The sequence below is a fragment of the Polyodon spathula genome, chromosome 1 (assembly GCF_017654505.1).
Source record: "Polyodon spathula isolate WHYD16114869_AA chromosome 1, ASM1765450v1, whole genome shotgun sequence".
Classification (NCBI taxonomy): Eukaryota; Metazoa; Chordata; class Actinopteri; order Acipenseriformes; family Polyodontidae; genus Polyodon; species Polyodon spathula.
The window spans coordinates 49305451-49327875 of record NC_054534.1 but is presented as its reverse complement, the minus strand read 5'-3'; the positions used below and the strand labels follow the sequence as shown (position 1 = coordinate 49327875).

Here is a 22425-nt window from a genome sequence, read left to right as displayed (position 1 = left end):
AGGCTAGCTTCCTACTTGCTTGTGCTCCGGTTCTTTGCCCAGGAAGCCACCCGGCCACCGACCGGAGTCGGCTTTGGGCGCTTGGTTGCCGGGCCAGGGTTCTCGTCTCACCTAGGCTCGTGGCTACCTGCGCCCTTGGTCGGGCTCCAGATCCTCAGCCAGGGAGCGACCCAGGCCACCGACTGGAGCCAGCTTGGGGCTCTTATTTGCCGGCCGAGGTTGACAGTTCCCCCGGGACCTGGGCTTCAGTTTTCATCTGTTCCAAATCTCACAGATTAACAAGAAATGTGAAATTAAGCGTTTTATTTCTATTATTCTTATTCATAAACCTATAATAATGTTCCTGGACGAGACCAAACCTGCACATTTCCACCCGGACCGGGCTCTTATAAAAGTTAATGACACATTATCTGTCAATCAAATACTCTAATTGCCCCACATAATTATCAAAACAGAATTATTATTGAATCATCTATTATGTTTCAAAAGAAACCTGATGGAGGAGTCCGGACGGAGCAGTTCATTTAACTTTAAATAACACGTATCATGTGATGTTTTTTATTTAAGTTGAATTAACTGCCCTGTCCAGGCCAGGCCGGAGGATATCTGATACTGGCCTGCAATTCTGTCTGCTTATTATTAATACAAAGATTCATTAAATTGCATAATGGGGACACAGAGACAGTAACTCTTCCTTATCTTACATTATTCGAGTTGTTTCCTATTTCGTATCTGCCGATCACACTGCTCATCCCCTGCTAACTTTTACCCTGTGAAGTTTAGCCTAGGCTAATTCTCACACCGTAGTGATAATTAGCCTAGCGGTGAGAATGTGAAGCAGCACTGGCAACTTCACATGTTGTAGAGGTCACTATTTGGCAGCTAGTTATACAGTAAATCATGTTGTGCTCACAAGCTAATTAAGAGTTGTGCCTCAACATTGTACCAAATCAAGGTTAATAAACCTAAAGGTCCTCTGATTTTATACCCAGAGATCAAACTTTAAACAGCATGGAATCGAAACAAAAAAAAAAAAAAACACACATTTAGCATGCAGTGAAACTCTTAAAACTGTACTCATTTATAATAAATCAGCATTTAAAGTTAAAAAAATTATCGATCTTTACTGTCAGTAAATATTCATAATTTTAAAAAGCTTAGTTGGTGTTCTTATTCCGTCTTTAATAATGTGTTACTGTAAGCCTGCCTCGTACACAGGCCACCACACCAGAGACCACAAAAACCCAGTAGATTCACAAAAAATAAAAATACATTGGACACCCATGTTAACACAAGGACAGTTGAAAAGAGATGGTAATCATTTTATTTTCTGATCACAATATAAAAACAGAAAGAAAACATGACCAACATGAATTTTTTCTCAGCAAAGGGTGTTGATGTTTTGATGTCGATTTTACATCTAAACACTTTATCCAGTTAATTTTTCCAGCAAAGCCTCCACTCCTTTTGCATTTTCAATTTTCTTTAACTTGCATATGAGTAACTTCAGAGCATCCTTGACCTTACTGGCAACATCTTCATCAGCACTCCGGAGAAGACTAGAGAGGGAATAAGAAAAAAGGAATAATTAAATCAAACAAGTCTAGAATTACAACCCAATCTAAAAAATAAGCCGAATGTCTATTTATTTTCTTTCAGTGCCATCAGAATAACAAGTAATGTAGTTTCACTGAAGACACAAAAGACATCTAGGTCTAAACATTTTTCATTGAATTAAGTTGCTTTTGACAAGTTTTCCACTATACGCCGCAATATAAGTCCATACTTATATAACATGTCACAATGAAATCCTGTCCAATAAATGAATAAACAAAACAATTTATCAAACTACACATTATAGCTTCTTCCAAAACACTGACATACCATTACTTTACTGAAGTCAAAACAGTAAAATGTTACCTGAAATAGAAATGCAATCATTTCCGAATGGGATCGTGGCAGTGTGAAAGCCTTGCCGATGCAACTGTATATGTGTTGGTGTGGAAAGTAAAAGGTTGGTAGGCAAAGGGTTAAATTTTTCCCTGTTAAAATACACGGGAATGTGGAATTATTAATTAAGGCTCCAGCCACAGGTGTATAAGCAAGGTGATCACAGGTGTTAGTTAGAATTAGTAGAGTTAATGTTGGTGTGGAGGTCAGTGGTCTGTGTTTTGTGTTCCATGCTCTCGTCCTGTATTGTTGTAAGTTTTTGTATAGACCTTTTGTGCCATTTATTTTGTTAATGTGTTTGTTGGTGTTCACTTCTGTGTTTATTTGTATTAAACGTGTGCATTAGCGCTTAAACTGCAGCTTCTGTGTTTGAGTCTCACTTCCTGGTAGAAATAGCTTGCCAGTGACGCTGTCATGTCACAGGAATCTATCTCTTATAGCCCACATTATCTTATATCAAAGCTGCACCTTTAAGAGTCCCGTATGCGTCAGACATCTTCTCCACCCCCAGGAGATAAATACGAGTGACGCATAAGGCTCAGTGCCATTTTCTCGTCAGTTCTGTGTTGGCGTGAACGCAGCGACCTTGAAGGGTAATTGTTACATTTCTATTTCATGGAACCAGGGTTATGATGATAACCTAAGGTTCCCTTTCAATCATGAAATGTAACTGTTACCAAATGTGATACAATACCCAAGCTGTCACAAGTGAAGGACTTGCAGCACCGGCAGATGTACTAAAAAGATAGAAAAACTGCCTTTAGCATTCTGGCTGAGGACCGATAAGGGTCCATGACATTAGTCCACAGTACAGTGTATATGCTGCAAGGTCATAGTGAGTAACCTCAGTATTTTTAACACCAGATGTCTAAAGAGGTGTGTGGCTAACTACCCTAGGTCTTAAAGTGGAACATGATAAAAATGTGTAAAAGAACAGAATGAGTTGTTGCCCTTAACACTCTGGCCCCAAAAGCAGGGTTCTGCTGACCTACGACATTCAGTCGGTTGAACCTGGTAAAAGTATGCAGTCCTGACCATGTCTACAATCCACCTTGACTGCCACTGTTTAGACAGGGATTGTCTGTGGAACTTAGACCCGAAGAAAACAAACAAGCAGAGAAAAGCAGGATTAATGCGGAGAGTAACCTTAGTTCTGACTTTCGCAAACAAGAAACAGGCTTTCGCCGTTGAGAATGCTTGTATTTCACCTACCCGCTTGACTGCGAGAGTAGCAAGCAGGAAAGCTTCTACGGACAAGAATTTCATTTCTGCTGAATGCTGGGGATCAAATGGCGATTTTGTAAGCATATCCAGAACTACACTGAGCCGCCTAGCGAGGGACAAGGTCCTTTCTAAGGGGTCTTAACCTCTGACCACCCTTCAAAAACTGTCCCGCCAGGAAGTGTGCATGTGGTGAGACTTAGTCAATTTTAATATAAGAACATAAGAAAGTTTACAAACGAGAGGAGGCCATTCGGCCCATCTTGCTTGTTTGGTTGTTAGTAGCTTATTGATCCCAAAATCTCATCAAGCAGCTTCTTGAAGGATCCCAGGGTGTCGGCTTCAACAACATTACTGGGGAGTTGATTCCAGACCCTCACAATTCTCTGTGTAAAAAAGTGTCTCCTATTTTCTGTTCTGAATGCCCCTTTTTCTAAACTCCATATGTGACCCCTGGTCCTTGTTTCTTTTTTCAGGCTGAAAAAGTCCCTTGGGTCGACACTGTCAATACCTTTTAGAATTTTGAATGCTTGAATTAGGTCGCCACGTAGTCTTCTTTGTTCAAGACTGAACAGATTCAATTCTTTTAGCCTGTCTGCATATGACATGCCTTTTAAGCCCGGAATAATTCTGGTCGCTCTTCTTTGCACTCTTTCTAGAGCAGCAATATCTTTTTTATAGGGAGGTGACCAGAACTGAACACAATATTCAAGATGAGGTCTTACTAATATGGCAAGCTGATATAGCTGCCAGGTAGATCTTAAGTGTGGAGGGAGATTTCCCTTCATCAAAAAGGTCCTGCAAAAATTGCAGCATATCTGCCATGGGGCAGGTCGTGGGGTCAAGTCCACATGACTGACACCACATCTGGAACCGTGTAGATCAGGGGTGTCAAACATATGGCCCCGCAGGCCAGATCCAGCCCCCAGAGCGATGTCATCTAGCCCGCGGAATATAATTTTTTTATTCACTAGAATACAGGTTAAAAAAGGGGGCTAAGATCAGCCCGAGCATTGCTGTTCTCTCTATTTGCTAAATAAAATAGCTTTCTATTTTGGAAGATAAAAGTTGCACGCTTGGATTGTTACCACTGCTGCAATCGGGGTCCGTTTCTGTCTGCAATATTATAATACAGGTCATACTTGCAAAACTCGTTTTTTAATCAACGTTTTAATTTTCTTTCATGATGCAATCCTAGTTTTTGTAAGTGAAATGCAAAAAATAAATAAAACAGTGAGTAAATATTGTTCATATTGTACAATTCCATCTTTAACCTGTGTTTTATTTGAAGTGTTTATTCAAGTTAAAAACCAATGAATGTTATTACTTTATAAAAACGCGTCTATGACCACTCTTGTTTATTGCCAAGACACAACAAGGGCAGTGATTATTAAATAAATAAAATAAATGTTTTTACTTGAAATACACACATGATTTAACTAATGTATTGCTTTCTTTGTTTTGTAGTTAATTCACAAGGGTAAAGTAATGCCCTTCTTAATTCTGGAATATTTTTCAACTTTAATACAGTGCTACATATAATGGCTTTGATAAGGTTTTTAAAACGAATATCCGAACAAATATCAAAATCTTGAGCGAATATCCAAACATGAACATTTCATGTTTGTCCCAGCACACACACACACAAAAAAAATTCTAAATTGTAAGTAGATACTGATCAATTTTTTTTATTTAGCACTCACCAAAAAGATAAAAGACAAAGAACATTAGTGACTACTACTGCTGCTCCTGATACCTGGAACCTTTGCGTGAACCAGTGTATCAACATCTGGATCAAATGACTGGGCTGAGGATAGCTTGAGTATTGAGTTAAGTTGAGAATAACATTTGATTTGTTAATATTCATGACAGAGAAAGACTGCTGCTTCTCAAGATACTATTTCAGCAGCATTTCTTCAAAAATTCTCCATCAGAAAATGGTTCTGAAGAAACAGCTATTTCGTGAGCAATCACATGGCTTGCCTTAGCAGCATCACTTATGCTACAAGCAACAGTAAACATCAATTGCTGCTTTTTCAATAACTGTGCTAATTCAGAGTATTTAGCTTCACGTACCGTTCCTGTATATGCATCATAGTTCTTGCCATGGTTTGCTTCATAGTGTCTTTTAATGTTGTACTATTTCCCAAGACACATGTTGCTTACAAATAAAGCACATTGACTTTCCATTCATGTCCTCAAAGAAATATGAAATTCCCCATTTGTCTTGAAACACACAACACTCTTCCACCTTTCTCTTCATGGATAAAGACACAATGACACTTGTCTCCACAGAACATTGTTCTGGTATCACTGGTGTCGTCTACTCAAAACAGCTGACGCACTGCTGTCTCACCCAAGTGGTCGGCGATTGACAGCAATCACAGCAACATGACAATTTGTGTTGCTCATGCAAAGGTTTTGGGTTCGTCTTTGTATTTTTATAACTGTCACCCAGCCCGCGCCAAGTGCCAGGGTATTGGATCAGGCCCGCCAAACTAAACAAGTTTGACACCCCTGGTGTTGATGCTGCTCTGGCATTCTGAAGTCTCAATGACTTTGTCAGATAACCTAAAACAGCACAAGTGTCTCCGCTCAGGGGCCAGACCCAAAGAGCTGTTGGTTCTGGACACCACAGAGTCCCCCGCACCTGCCTCAGCAAGTCACGACAGACCAGCAGCTCCCATGGCTGACCGAACAGGAGCTGTGTCAGTATCGAGAACCAAGTCTTCCTGGGCAACTTTGTGTTGGGCTGAAACAGCTCCAAACAGATATTAGCCTCTGGATACTGTTGTCCCACAGATTGGCGATTATGTTTCCAGAACTGAGGCTTATGCCAAGATCAAAAACCTCTTGAGAGGTCGTCAGCATGTTTTTCGACTGGTTCACCGTAAGGCCTAGCTATTGGATGACTGGTGACCAGTCTAGTGTTCAACACTGCCTGTGCTGGTGACTCAGCAATTATCAGCCAATTGTCCACGTAATTTAGAATTCTGATGCCTTTGAGTCTCAGAAGGGCCAATATAGCATCCATACACTTCGAAAAAGTGCGAGGAGCTAGAGAGAGAACATAAGAACATAAGAACATAAGAAAGTTTACAAACGAGAGGAGGCCATTCGGCCCATCTTGCTCGTTTGGTTGTTAGTAGCTTATTGATCCCAAAATCTCATCAAGCAGCTTCTTGAAGGATCCCAGGGTGTCAGCTTCAACAACATTACTGGGGAGTTGATTCCAGACCCTCACAATTCTCTGTGTAAAAAAGTGTCTCCTATTTTCTGTTCTGAATGCCCCTTTTTCTAAACTCCATTTGTGACCCCTGGTCCTTGTTTCTTTTTTCAGGCTGAAAAAGTCCCTTGCGTCGACACTGTCAATACCTTTTAGAATTTTGAATGCTTGAATTAGGTCGCCACGTAGTCTTCTTTGTTCAAGACTGAACAGATTCAATTCTTTTAGCCTGTCTGCATATGACATGCCTTTTAAGCCCGGAATAATTCTGGTCGCTCTTCTTTGCACTCTTTCTAGAGCAGCAATATCTTTTTTATAGCGAGGTGACCAGAACTGCACACAATATTCAAGATGAGGTCTTACAAGTGCATTGTACAGTTTTAACATTACTTCCCTTGATTTAAATTCAACACTTTTCACAATGTATCCGAGTATCTTGTTAGCCTTTTTTATAGCTTCCCCACATTGCCTAGATGAAGACATTTCTGAGTCAACAAAAACTCCTAGGTCTTTTTCATAGATTCCTTCTCCAATTTCAATATCTCCCATATGATATTTATAATGTACATTTTTATTTCCTGCGTGCAGTACCTTACACTTTTCTCTATTAAATGTCATTTGCCATGTATCTGCCCAGTTCTGAATCTTGTCTAGATCATTTTGAATGACCTTTGCTGCTGCAACAGTGTTTGCCACTCCTCCTACTTTTGTGTCGTCTGCAAATTTAACAAGTTTGCTTACTATACCAGAATCTAAATCATTAATGTAGATTAGGAATAGCAGAGGACCTAATACTGATCCCTGTGGTACACCGCTGGTTACCACACTCCATTCTGAGGTTTTTCCTCTAATCAGTACTTTCTGTTTTCTACATGTTAACCACTCACTAATCCATGTACATGTGTTTCCTTGAATCCCAACTGCGTTCAGTTTGAGAATTAATCTTTTGTGCGGGACTTTGTCAAAAGAGGACGAACAGCAGTAGATGGAACTCGTATGCAGTGCCTTGAAGAGCGAACCACAACTACTTCCTGTGGCTGGGTTTTATAGGGATGTGAAATTAGGTGCCCTTGAGGTTCACCATAGTGAACCAGTCACCTGACCTGACTGACTGCAACATTTGCTGCATTGTGTGCATCTTGAACCACTGTACCCTCAACTACAGATTGAGTTGTCTGAGCTCAAGGATCGGTCTGAGGCCGCCATCCCGTTTCTGCACCAGGAAGTACCTGAAGTAAAACACTTTTTCTCTTTAACCCCTAACCCTGGGGACAATGGGGGGCCTTGCAGCAGCTCCGTCAAAAGGGAATGCTGCTGGTTTATAGCTTCAAAAAGCTTTTCCATTTGCCCCACAACCCGGTCAGTATTGACAGAATGCCTGCCATGGCAGCATCTGTTCCTCTTCCTTGGCAGAGGCGAGGGGGAGCTCTCAGAGCCAGAGAACAAAGGAGGATTTAGAGGAGCACGCGCTCTTAGTCCTTCCCCTAGAGGGTCGATTCCTAGCTCCTTGTGTAACAGATATGAAGAGCGGTGTCTAGAATAGAAGACTAGCCTGGTTTCCATTGTCCTCTTAGCAAAATAAGCACAAGACATGCAAGTGCTGCGGTCTTTGACTGCTCCTTTGCAAGGCAGTGGATGTACATGTCATGCTTATCCTCTGCCTGAATGTTTCTCTTGCAATCAGCACAAATGTGAAACCCAAGCATGGTGCAAGGTTGAAAAAAACAGTTCAGCTGTACAATGTATGCGCACAAGAACAGACAGCAAGCTGACTGGTACTGAAAACTGTTGTGTACCTAGAGTGCAAAAAAATGGAGCACTGGTAATGGACTTGGTTGTCGAACCAGACTGAACCGGGTCACTAGTACTGGCTCTGGTACCAGTTCTAGTACAGACTGGTACTGGCAGAGCTAGTCACTGGTACCAATGCACTGTTAAACAGACAAGAGGCTGCAGTCGCCTTCTAACTAGAAGAAATCTAGTAGCTTTAATTGTCAGTGAAGCAAAAAGCAAACACAGTAATGGCAATGAGACACTCATTGGCTCAAAGGCTCCTGCCAATTCGACAGCGCAGTGCAGCTAAAAAGCCATACACTGGCAGTATCTCCGTAGTACAAAAAAGCTGACTGGAAAAAAAATAGACAGCTAACGCAGTATACTGTATGTGTACAGAGGCGAACCTAGTACGAGCAGACAGCCTACACGCATGGTAGGTTTCTGGAAAAAAAAAAAAAAAAGACAGAAATATTAACTTGCTAAAACGTTTATATATTTTTTTAAAACAGTTTTTCAACAAACTACCACTTTATCCTGACTTGTTTCGAAATCTCCTGGTTTCTTGGTTGCTTTGTTGGATCACTATGTGAGTTGCAGCTTGAAAGTCTTTATAGGAGGCTGTGTGGTCCAGTAGTTAAAGAAACTGGCTTATAACCAGGTGTTCCCCGGTTCAAATCCCAGCTCAGTCACTGACTCACTGTGTGACTGAGCAAGACACAACCTCCTTTTGCTCCTTTCTTTTGGGTGAGACTTTGTTGTAAGTTACTCTGCAACTGATGCATAGTTTACAAACCCTAGTCTCGTATCTTGTAAAGTGCTTTGTGATGGTGGTCCACTATGACAGTCGGTATATAAAAATAAAGATTACTATTATTATATACCTGAGAGAAATTATCTACAAGTTAAACCACTTTGAGTACACACAGGCTGAAACCATTTAACTAATTTTGTTACCTTGCAAACAAACCATTTGCACCTGAGCTGATTTAGGGCTTCAGTAGCAAACGGGTTGAATACTTATGCAACTGAGTTTAATCAGTTTTTCTTTGTAAATCTTATTTATTTATATTCTATATGCATTAGTTTGTGTAGATTCTACATGTAAAGTCTAATTTGAAAGAGTCATGGAAAACACTCAGGTGCCAACAAAATGTGAAAATTTGCTAGGGTGTGAAAACTTCTGCAAACCACTGTATATACTTGATATATCGCGGGTGTCAAGGTCCAAAATAAATGCGCTATATATCGAGGGATGTGATATAGCGAGAGACCCATAGAAAAACAAATAACCACTCCCTTGTTTTATCAAGTGCGTCAGTGTCCAAAACCTGCAAAACCTGCTTTTTCTAATTTTCTGTGTAAAAAGCATTTTAATTCATACAGCGGAGGGTAATTGATTCTCATCAACTTCAGTCTCCAATTAATTTCATGAGTCTTCCTCTCCTTTCCCAAATAAGCAAAACCCGCTGCATTGAAATAATCCATTCCCAACAACAATATAGGAGGTTTGTTGCTAGGGAGCTGATGTCACTGCCTTGCTAGTGCATTGCTGCCAAACGTGAACACCTTGTTGGCTAAAATAAAAACTGCTTCAGCAAGTAGTATTTAATTTGCTTTGTGTTATTGTGCAATACGTGTGTATATGATAACAGTACGATATTAATGCTTTGTTTTTAATTGTTTGTATATTGTTGTTTGTGATGTGCAGTATGAAATAAAACGAACAGTAATTCTAAGTGCCTATGTATACTGCAGCCAAGGCATATGCAGTTAGACAGTAAAAATAGAGAGAGCTCCGTCCAGGACCACGCTATATATCAAAGGCAGGACGTAGCTAGGGTTTTGCCCGTTACTGTCGCACACCACACAGTATATATATATATATATATATATATATATATAATATATATAGATATATATATATTATATATAATATATATATATATATAATATATATATATATATATAACCGAGCAGCAAGGAAGAGTGTGAGAAAGTTAGCCGCAACAAGCAACTGAATCCCAGGGAAGGGGCGGGGAGAGCCACACAAGGTCGAGGAGGGACTTAACCCTTTGGTCCATTTATTCAGCACCTGTCAGGCGTATCAGGTCTAATTTATTTTCACATGCGCTGTTTATTTTACACGCGCTGTTTAAACATTTTTATTCAAAGTAAAACAGGTTTAAAAGGCACTGCATATCTACAGGACACTCTACAGTACTTCAGTACTGCATCTCCAGCCCTGCCCACCCGTTTGCTGTATTTATCACATACCTCTTCACAGTCGTGCATACTGATAAATCATCTCCTGATCACTCGCTTTACCACCAAACAATAACGTGATCCAATTCATTATTACTATAACATCTCAAAAAGCTCTGCAAATGTCTGTGATATTCTTTGAACATCGGATGCAGAAGCAGTTATCTTGTTTATGTGGTGAAGGGACTACTATGCGCATTGCTCAGATGCGTCTTCATTTAAAAAAATATTTTTGGGGGGGTTCTCTCTGCCTCACTGTCCATTGAAAGCTTTTTTTGGCTTTTTCCATAGCAAAAACAATTAGGGGCCTGTGCTTGACATCTTTTTGATGATACTGGACTGGAAAGGGAAAATTGTAATGTCGGATCTGGTCCGACATAGGAACACAAACGGTTAAATCAGAACCGAAGGCTAAGAAAGAATTATTCACAAATAAAATTATTTCAAAATATGAAATTAGAGAAAAAGTGAATACACAACTTATCGCTGTAGTTATGACTAAAGGCAGGCTGAAAGAAAAATGGCGCTGATCCTTATGCGTCAGTCGTATTTATCTCCTGAAGGCAAAGATGATTTTGATGTAAGTGCTCAGGTAATTTGGGCTATGAGAGATATATCCTATTCAGTAATGGTTAAACTAGAGGCGCAAAACAATTACGTAGACAAATCTAAATCTAAAACAAAATTGTCAAAATGGTTTAATAGATCAATTAAAAGCATATTTCAGAGAAAAAAGGCATTACAGAGTGTTTAAAAGGGACCAAGAACAAAGTACACAGAAAGTACTTGGAACTGCAGATACAAGTCAAAAAGTCCAGTTTCAAAAACTTTTTTTTTCCAATATTACAACAGCAAGAGAACATTCAAAGAGGAGGTAAAATGTCTAACAGATACAAATGGCAAAATCATAGATGAAGAGAAAAAAATAGGAAATATATTAAATGATTACTTTTCACAAGTTTTTACAAAGGAGGATACGGACAACATGCCCCACATGTCAACCTGTTCCTATCCAGTTTTAAATAACTTTAGTATAACAGAGGCAGAAGTGTTAAAGGGACTAGAAGCTCCTAAAATAAACAAATCCCCTGGGCCGGACGAGATCCTCCCAATAATACTCAAAGAAATGAATGAAATTATTTACAAACCGCTAACCAAGATCATACAAGTGTCTCTTGACACAGGGGTTGTACCGACAGACTGGAAAATTGCAAACGTAACACCAATCCACAAAAAGGGAGACAAATCTGAACCAGGTAACTACAGACCAGTAAGCCTGACTTCTATTATATGCAAACTTATGGAAACTATAATAAGAGCCAAAATGGTAAATTACTTATATGGTAACAGTATCCTGGGAAACTGTCAGCATGGTTTTATGAAAGGGTGATCGTTTCTAACTAAACTGCTTGACATTTTTGAGGATGCAACATCGACAATGGATAACTGCAAAGCGACAGGGTTTATTTAGATTTCCAGAGAGCTTTTGACAAAGTCACATAAAAGATTAATTCTCAAACTGAATGCAGTAGGGATTCAAGGAAATGCATGTACCTGGATTACGGAGTGGTTAACATGTAGAAAACAGAAAGTACTGATTAGAGGAGAAACCTCAGAATGGAGTGTGGTAACCAGTGGAGCACCACAGGGATCGGTATTAGTTCCTCTGCTATCATCTACATTAATGATTTAGATTCTGGTATAGTAAGCAAACTTGTTAAATTTGCAGACGACACAAAAGTAGGAGGAGTGGCAAACACTGATGCAGCAGGAAAGGTAATCCAAAATGACCTAGACAGCAATCAGAACTGGGCAGACACATAACAAATGACATTTAAGAGAGAAAGGTGTAAGGTATTGCATGCAGGCATAAAAATGTGCATTATAAATATCATATGGGAGATACTGAAATTGAAGAAGAAATAAGAAAAAGACCTAGGAGTTTATGTTGACACCAAAATGTCTTCATCCAGACAATGTGGGGAATATAAAAAAGGCCAACAAGATGCTCGGATACATTGTGAAAAGTGTTGAATTTAAATCAAGGGAAGTAATGTTAAAACTGGACAATGCACTAGTAAGACCTCATCTTGAACATTGTGTGCAGTTCTGGTTACCTCACTATAAAAAAGATATTGCTGCTCTAGAAAGAGTGCAAAGAAGAGCGACCAGAATTATTCCGGGCTTAAAAGGCATGTCATATGCAGACAGGCTAAAAGAATTGAATCTGTTCAGTCTTGAACAAAGAAGACTACGTGGCGACCTAATTCAAGCATTGACAGTGAACAACCAAACAAGCAAGATGGGCCGAATGGCCTCCTCTCGTTTGTAAACTTTCTTATGTTCTTATGTTCTGTATATCTAGGACCAAACATTTAGCATCAACTACAATTTTAGGATTGAGACATAATAATAAAAAAAAAATTAAAAAAACTATGAACATAATTTAGATCTTTTATTTAGTAAGACCTCATCTAGAATACTGTGTTCAGGTCTGGTCACCTCTCTACAAAAAGGATATTGCTGCTCTAGAAAGAATTGTGTCTTGAACAAAGATGACTGTGCGGCAACGTGATTCAAGCTTTCAAAATTCTAAAGGTATTGACAATGTCAACCCAAGGGACTACTTTGATCTGAAAAAAGAAAAAAGGACCAGGGGTCACAAATGGAGATAAGACAAAGGGGCATTCAGAACATAATATAGGAAGTGAGGTCTGGAACCAACTCCCCAGTAATGTTGTTGAAGCTGACACCCTGGGATCCTTCAATAACCTGCTTGATGACATTCTAGGATCAAGAAGCTACTAACAACCAAACAAGCAAGATGGGCCGAATGGCCTCCTCTCATTTGCAAACTTTATGTTCTTAAAAATAACTGGACATTAATAAATTGGGGAGAAAACAATAAAATAATTGGTGACCACCAAGCAGATGTGATAAGAAAGATCTTGGAACATATCAAACAAACGAGAACAACACAGCTTAGTCAGCTGACTCCTCCCTAATCGCACCCTGTTTTAGTGCAGGAAATTACTGGTACATTTACATTTTAATACATTATTTGGAAAAGGGTTACAGACGAGTACGCTGAAAGGACAGAAAACCTTTCTGGTGATTCAAATTCAGACCCGAAAATTATTTTTTTTATTGACCCCCACCCAAATCGCAAATCGTGAAAAAGTTCACATTCAGAACCCAACCCAACCCACTTTTGAGGGTCATCCGTGGGTGCCCGACCCGATGCAGAAAATATGACATTTGTGATAGAGCCTTTTTTGTTAGGGTTCCAAAAGGCTGCTTCTAATTATAGCTGCCTATTTTTATACTATAAAATACATTAATATATTCATTAATTGATTGAAACCATGCCTGCATGCTTATTGATTACTAGGAATTGTGCAGTGGGGGTAATGTTTTTTGTGTAAAGTAGTATATTTGAGTATATTGGCCTACATACAATTTCTATAGATAATTTCAGGTACATTACTATGCAGTCTCTCAGTTGAAACCACTGGTATGGCTCTCACACTGAAATGTGAAAGAACACATCCTTAAGATGTAGACTTGTGCACCAGTCTCCCAACTGTGGCCGTTTTTTGGAAATTTGTTGAGGGGCCTCATGTCCAGTATTGGACTTAGGCCGCCGCACCTCTTGAGGACAAGGAAATGGCGAGAGTAGAAGCATCTGCCTCACTGGTCACCGGGGATGGGTAGATGGCTCATTTCTCTTAGGTGCAGCAGCTCTCCTGCAAGCAGAGCGTTTTGGGATGGGTCACCCACCATTGACCACCAAATGCCTTGAAAAGGATGACAGCAGAATTCTAGGGCGTAGCCTCTTTCCACAATGGAGAGGACCCATTTGTCTGAGATGGCATCTAGCCTAGAGTGACCAGACCCCCGATAAAATCGGGATCGTCCCGGTATCAGGGGCCATCGTCCCGATATCGAGGTACTATCGGGATGCCATTTGTCCCCATTCTTAGAGTAAACACTGAAAATCCAGGCATAAAATGTGAAATTTTTATTTTCTCGTTAGGAAATTTCGTGTATGTGGCTGCTCTACTGTCTCGCGGTGCAACAGCATAGTTTACTGGTTTAGGGCGTGTTGTTCGAGTGAACTGTTTGCATTGCATCTGTGCGGCTATCCAGTCACGTTAACCCGCATGCATCATGTTTTCCTTGGTGCGTGCACCTGTGCGTCTGGTTTTACTGGCGAAGTGTCATGATGGCTGGTGGTGTTGACGAGCCTGTCACTGGTAAAAAGCAAAAAAGAATTACCGAATGCAAGTACCGAATGCTGTGGGGGGAATAAAATGGATTCAAATCATATGTCCATGGTCAAGTCATCCAATTTGAATTAGGGTTATAATTAGGATTTCACAGATATTTCGCGGACCTGTTTAAACATTAAATACACAGAATATTTCATGGCACTATAAAAGCCTAAAATAGTGGTACTTGCTTCCTTACTAAAACAGAGTACTGTCGTTTGTTAAAAGTCAACCATGCAACATCTCCCAACAGTTGCTGCTGACATTCTCTGTCTGGTGTGGATGTCCCCATACACTGAGACTGCATGTTTGCATCCACTGAATTATTTGGAAGTGTAAGGCAAAGCTTTGCCATGTTATACAGGATGTGGCAAATAATTAGAAATAGTCCCAAAACTCGGTTACCCAAAGGTATCTGGCATTGTTTAATAAAGTCCATATATGCAGCACGTTCATTGTCATGTTATTTGTCTCATCCAGGAATTAATTTTACAAGTAGAGTCAAAACAAAGAAAACGTCCCTATTGGTCTACAATTCTAACTGCGTTTAAAAAGTATACAGCAGGTTGTTTGAACCGAGGTAGCTTATTTAGGTACCTGTAGTGCCGACTTAAATTGGCTACAACCAACACAGGAATACTTTGCCTGCGGTTACTTTCCAGTTTGTTTTCTGAAAGCTGTTGTTTGTTTTACATTCTGTTCCTTTTGTTTAATGTGTGATTCTGAAGTTATAGTGATCGATTTTATTTTCTTACGTCACGTTACAAGATGTGCAAAACAATTACCTCCATCTGCATGTATAGTTATTTGCGAAATGTCGACACGTTCCTCAGCCGAAATACACTTTGCTTGTTTTGCATTGCGTCCACTTTTAGTATTAAGTCTAATGCTGAAAACTAGATTTTAGCAACCTACATTAAAACAATGCAGCACTGACTGTCCCACCCGCTACGTACAGTACAGCAGGTCACAAAATAGCCAGTACAGACGCACTAATAGGCTGATTAAAACATTGTTGTCATCTGAACAGTAAACAAGAAAGTTAACCGCTTTGGAGTATGTTTTTTTAAAAGTATATTTCTCTAAGTTTTTATTTTGCCTAAGTACAATGCACACAACCTATCTGCATAAGAAAGGAAAAAAAAAGCCTAAGAAAGATGGGTAGTTTGCGTCGCTTGTGTTGTGCAGTCGAGGTTTCTTTCCTCCCCGCACCAACTGAAAGTGTCCTGATTTTTCACTTTTGCTACCTGGTCACCCTAATCTGATCATTCGTTTAGATTTGGGGATAAGCGGGAGAATGAGGTGGGGCTCAGGTCTGTTGTGTTGGCAGACACTGCTGGGCGTCAATACTGTGGTTGCAACCTCTGGGGTCTCCTTATACGCTGTCTCTACTGTTCTTGCTTGCCTCTGGGCTGATGGTCCTGAAAGCTGGTGCCGGGCGGCTCCTCAGAGCTGTGGTGGCAAACAGGTCTGATAACCCTTTCAGGGTGTCCTGGGACTGCAAGAGGAGATTACTGACCGCTGGCCCAAAGATGGTGCCCCAAGTCATGGCACAGCCACAATGCTCTTGTGGATGTACTCCAGGCAATGCATTTGTGCCACCCAGACCTGCCTTTGGATCGCTTCTGCAGAGGCCAGATTTGCACCGTTGACCGCCACTTGAGCCTAAGAGAGCTTAAGCCACTAACGGCTGATGTTCACCAGCTCTGCACAAATCTTGTTTGCCCAGGATGGCAATGAGACAGACAGTTCTTACAAGCCGGTGGTGGTAACCAGCATGATAATTGCCGATCTTTACTCCTAAGGCTCCAGCGGCATAAGCCCTCTTGGCAAGGGCATGAAAACAAGGATGTTCCTATTTGTGATGAATGGAAGGTTCCCTGTCTGAAGGAGAAATATACATTTTTACATGTGATGTGTACACACAAAAGTCACTAAATTAAAGCCAACTGTTACGCATGTGGGTACGTGGGAAAACTCCATACTTTCTCTGTGTTAAAATGCCTAGGTAGAACGTCTCAGTTAAGATTGTTGTAGTGTAAAAACTTAAACCAAAAGTTCCTAATTTTGTGTATTTGTGTCGCAAACTTCACGTTACCTTAACATAGTTTTTTTTTGTATTTCATTCTTCCCCTATCAAGCAGACAACCTGAGGCAAACATGTATGGAATATTCATTATCAAATTTATTTACAAAAGACGGCGGACATTATAGGTTAATGGTTACTTACCAACAAAGAACAATAGCTCCACGATTTACAGTGGCCCATGTCTTCAATTTCTCAATTCCTACATGCTCCAGCAATGTTCTTGAAAAGCATTCTGTGGGGTTCAGTTATAAATCGTTACAATTACATTACACTTCTTAAAAATACAGGGATCCTAAATATACAAGCTTTAATGACACTGCCAGGAGATTGTTAAAAATACATAAACAATTTCACTTCGGGTGGAAAATGTCACCACCCAGTATTTATTTTGGTGTACTCTGGAACCTCCGTACAACACAAACTATCAACGGATTGGGGAAACTTGATCAAGTGTAGTATAGGAGACCTGGATTACATTTGTAAATTTAGTGAAGACACCTATAGCACATATCCTACAGTACTTCTGATTTTACTGAGAGTAATTATGTAATATCACAAGCATCATTCAGAATTAATATCCCTAAAGGACAAATTTAAAGTAACAAGTACCTTTCGGTCATAAAGAAGGAGCAAAGGGTAATTTTGCAAGGAACTTAGTTTTCACCACAGAAATGTGTAATGTTATGTAGCCATTCAAAATTTAATTTTAGAAGTAGGTCAAAATATCTGTTCAACACTTATTTTCATTGCTTAAAAAATATGTACTGGAGCTGTGCTTACAAGCATTGCAAAGAGAGGGAAAACAAATAAGTACATTTGTTATTCAGGGAAACTCATCTAAAGGATTTCTTATACTAGGCTTTACAGCATGGGCAATTATTTAACAGAGATCGTCGACCAAAAATAGCATTATCATTTAATATCCCCTACTTCTGTGGCCAAAAAGCATATTCTCCTGCAATCAGACCCAACATGAAAAGCCTCAGACCCTATCAAAATAAATACTTATCAACTTTCTAAATCACTGAAAACTGATTAACTCATTTTTCACTTTTGGCCAGTTAATTACCCTCAGCATTATTGTCTAGGTTTAGACTTAAAATATATATCTGTCATAAGAACACTGAGCATCTGAAATATTTAACTGATTGTAGGAGGATTTGAAGGAACATTAGATTATTATCATAACCCTGGTTCCCTGAAATAGAAATGTAAACATTACCTAATGGGTATTTACAGTGGCTCTCAAAAGTATTCACCCCCCTTGGACTTGTCCACATTTTATTGTGTTACAACACGGAATCAAAATGGATTTAAAATTAGGAGTTTTCGCCACTGATCAACACAAAAAGTCCATAATGTCAAAGTGGAAAATAAAATCTACAAATTGTTCTAAGTTAATTACAAAAGTAAAACAGAAAATAATTGATTGCAATAATTGAAGTATTCACCACCTTTGCTATGACACACCTAAATAAGCTCTTGTGCAACAAATTGTCTTTAGAAGTAACATAATTAGTTGAATGGAGTCCATCTGTGTGCAATTAAGGTGTTTCACATGATTTCAGGTTAAATACACCTGTCTCTGGGAGGTCCCACAGTTGGTTAGAACATTTCCTAACAAAAACTACATCACGAAGACGAAGGAACATTCAAAGCAAATCCGGAATAAGGTTCTTCAAAAGCACCAATCAGGGGTAGGATATAAGAACATTTCCAAGGCATTGAATATCCCCCGGAGCACAGTAAAGTCCATTATTAAGAAATGGAGAGAATATGGCACAACTGTGAATCGGTCTAGAACATGCCATCCTCAAAAACTGAATATCTGGGCGAGAAGGGCACTAGTCAGGGAGGCTACCAAGAGGCCTATGGCAACTGCATAAGTAGGGACTTTTTTGACCTGAAAAAAGAATCAAGGACCAGGGGTCAAAGTGGAGATTAGACAAAGGGGCATTCAGAACAGAAAATAGGAGGCCCTTTTTTACATAGAGAATTGTGAGGGTCTGGAACCAACTCCCCAGTAATGTTGTTGAAGCTGACACCCTGGGATCCTTCAAGAAGCTGCTTGATGAGATTCTGGGATCAATAAGCTACTAACAACCAAATGAGCAAGATGGGCCATATGGCCTCCTCTCGTTTGTAAACTTTCTTGTAAATGTTCTTCTTATGTTCTTATTTCTGTGAAAAAAAAAAAAAAAAAAAAAAATAGGAGAAACAATTTTTATTTTTAAAGTTCAACTGAAGTAGACACCCGGAGAGAGAACACAGGTGCCGACTTAAGGTTGTTCGATCCTGGGGAAGAGGCAGCGGAGCCGGCGGCTTCGTGCGGGGCACAAGGCCGCTATGGGATGAACAAACACCACGGCTGAGTGCACAATACATGTAAGTAGTAATTACTATAAGCATGTACGATAATTGCATGTAGTGTAATTAAAAAAGTGAACTACCCACAGTTGGGTAGTGTATTCAAAGCAAAGATACTATCATCAAGTATGCTTTCAAAACAACTCTGGGATAAAGTAGGGGAGGGGTATAAAAAGATTTCAAAGGCATATATCCCTTGAAGCACAGTCAAGTCGATCATTAAGATCTGGAAGGATCTGGAAGGTAGCACCACCCAGAATCTGCTTGGAGCAGGCCGTCCTCCCAAACCTAGCAGCCGGATAAGAAGGGCAATGGTCAGAGAAGCCACCAAGACGCCAATGACAACTCTGAAAGACATACAGCGTTCAATGGCTGAGATGGGAGAAACTGTCCATGTGTCAACAACAGCAGAGGTACTCCACGAATCTGGCCTGTATGGAAGAGTGGCACGAAGGAAGCCATTTCTGAAAAAAGCCCATTTAAAATCCTGCTTGGAATTTGCAAAAAGGCACATGGGAGACTAAAAAGATGTGGCAAAAGATTTTGTGGTCCGATGAAACAAAAATTGAACTATCTGGCCTAAATGCAAAGCGTTATGTCTGGCGCAAACCCAACACAGCACATCACCCTGGTAACACCATCCTACTGTGAAGCATGGTGGTGGCAGCATCATGCTATGAGGTTGCTTTTCATCGGCAGGGACTTGGAAGCTTGTCAGGGTAAAGGGATGGAGCTAATTACAGGCAAATCCTTGAGGAAAACCTGCTTCAGTCTGCAAAAGACCCATTTGAATGCATCAGGATTTCAGGTTGTAAAACAACAAACTGAAAATGTCCAAGGGGGGTAAATACTGACTATAGGCACTGTATCTTGTATCAGGTTATCACTGTCTTTAAGGATAAATACCTATTAGATAATGGTTACATTTCGTACTTGATAGGGAACAAGTACATATAGTAAACATTACCTTTTTTCCCAAGCTCTTTCATCTTCAAATCTTGTTCAATTAACCACTTCAGCACCAAGTGCCCTGCAGGGTGCTCTGCCATGTGAAGCTGAAGAGAAAAAGAAAATAAAGCATTCTGTCAAGATTAAGCATGTTGCTCGAAACATACAAACTACTAATATTTTGTGGTAATCCATTCAAATCACAATTATACAAAAAGCTGTATAGAAATGGTAAAATGTGTTTATGATCAAAAACGAAGCAGTCAACTAGTAGTGGTTTGTCACACCAAGTTAAAACCACGAGCAACGTATACTAGGAAAATGAATTGTTGTTCTGCAGTTGTTCTTCCAATGTAGTCACCTCAAACTAACAAATGTTTTGCATCATTCCAAAGAATTAACCAATTGCTTCATAAAGTAGAATAAAACCTGCTGAATAATGTTATGTTAACATCGAATTACATATCACATTGTAATTTTTCTATATACTTAAATTGACAATTTGAAAAAATGTGACATTTCAAAATATAACTTCCAGCGGACTTTCGGGATATCATGTTGTTGTTTCTTTGATTACATTATGTTAAATAAAAGATCTAAATTATGTTCATATAGTTTTTTTAAAATGTTTTTATTATTATGTCTCAATCCTAAAATTGTAGTTGATGCTAAATGTTTGGCCCTAGATATACAGAACATAAGAAAGTTTACAAATGAGAGGAGGCCATTCGGCCCATCTTGTTCGTTTGGTTGTTAGTAGCTTATTGATCCCAGAATCTCATCAAGCAGCTTCTTGAAGGATCCCAGGGTGTCAGCTTCAACAACATTACTGGGGAGTTGATTCCAGACCCTCACAATTCTCTGTGTAAAAAAGTGCCTCCTATTTTCTGTTCTGAATGCCCCTTTGTAATCTCCATTTGTGACCCCTGGTCCTTGTTTCTTTTTTCAGGTCAAAAAAGTCCCTTGGGTCGACATTGTCAATACCTTTTAGAATTTTGAATGCTTGAATTAGGTCGCTGCGTAGTCTTCTTTGTTCAAGACTGAACAGATTTAATTCTTTAGCCTGTCTGCATATGACATGCCTTTTAAGCCCAGAATAATTCTAGTCGCTCTTCTTTGCACTCTAGAAAGAGCAGCAATATCTTTTTTATAGCGAGGTGACCAGAACTGCACACAATATTCAAGATGAGGTCTTACTAGTGCATTGTATAGTTTTAACATTACTTCCCTTGATTTAAATTCAACACTTTTCACAATGTATCCGAGCATCTTGTTAGCCTTTTTATAGCTTCCCCACATTGCCTAGATGAAGACATTTCTGAGTCAACAAAAACTCCTAGGTCTTTTTCATAGATTCCTTCTCCAATTTCAATATCTCCCATATGATATTTATAATGTACATTTTTATTTCCTGCGTGCAGTACCTTACACTTTTCTCTATTAAATGTCATTTGCCATGTGTCTGCCCAGTTCTGAATCTTGTCTAGACCATTTTGAATGACCTTTGCTGCTGCAACAGTGTTTGCCACTCCTTACAGCACTCGCTTAAAGTTACATACAAATAAATTTGAAACATGTAACCATCCCATTCAATTATTTAAACTGCACTGGAGAAAAAGTTGTTTGAACGTCAGAAAAAACAAAGGAAACATTTAAGAGTATAACATGTTTTATTTTAAAATAAACAGAGCCTGTTTGTTTAAATTCTGAGATGCATTTTCATGTCATGCTTTAAATGAAACACTTTGTTTTAGTTCAATAATTGTTAACAAGCAGCTTACTGACATGTTAAAGTGCATTTTATGTTTAGTTTATGTTAATAGTTATTTAAGACATTGCAGCTAGTAAAATAAACCAAAATGTATCCTTTATATATTATTATCCACCGTTTACTGCCATATTCTAGTTTAAAAGAACAGGAAAACAAGCTTATATTTATATAAGCTTAATATTTATATTTATATTGTTGATGAATCTAAAAAAAGAAAAATAGCAAATGTGGAGAGAAAGTAAACCCATGAGGTACTTCTTGAAGGTCAAAATACCCTGCAAAGGTGCTTTGGTGTAAAGGTATATCTGGACCCTTAGTCTCTCTGATGCTGTGGAATCAATGAATTGGTTTACTCTCAGCACTCAAGGTGGGTGTTCGGAGGAGTGAACAAGAGCGGGAGAGGAGAGTAAAAATAAAATAAAGAAAAACGAAACTTAAAGGAACCATGAAGGCTACTTGCCCAGCCAGACCTTAAGGGTTATTATTGTGTTCGTGACTTGTTTTGTTTATTATTTTATTTTGCTCTGTGAGCAATGTTTTCTGT

General features: G+C 39.3%; 1 protein-coding gene across 1 annotated transcript in view; it reads right to left on the bottom strand.

The window, feature by feature from the left end:
* Nucleotides 1-1301: 1301 nt before the first annotated feature.
* Nucleotides 1302-22425, bottom strand: part of LOC121319538 (pumilio homolog 3-like) — a 97734-nt gene continuing 76610 nt past the window's right edge. Inside the window, exons 16-18 of the mRNA XM_041257066.1 lie at nucleotides 20130-20217; nucleotides 16937-17027; nucleotides 1302-1559 (exon numbers count right to left, since the gene is read on the bottom strand). Of these exons, the coding sequence (XP_041113000.1) occupies nucleotides 1430-1559; nucleotides 16937-17027; nucleotides 20130-20217 (309 nt within the window). The 3' untranslated portion in view covers nucleotides 1302-1429. The remainder of the gene's footprint in view (nucleotides 1560-16936; nucleotides 17028-20129; nucleotides 20218-22425) is intronic.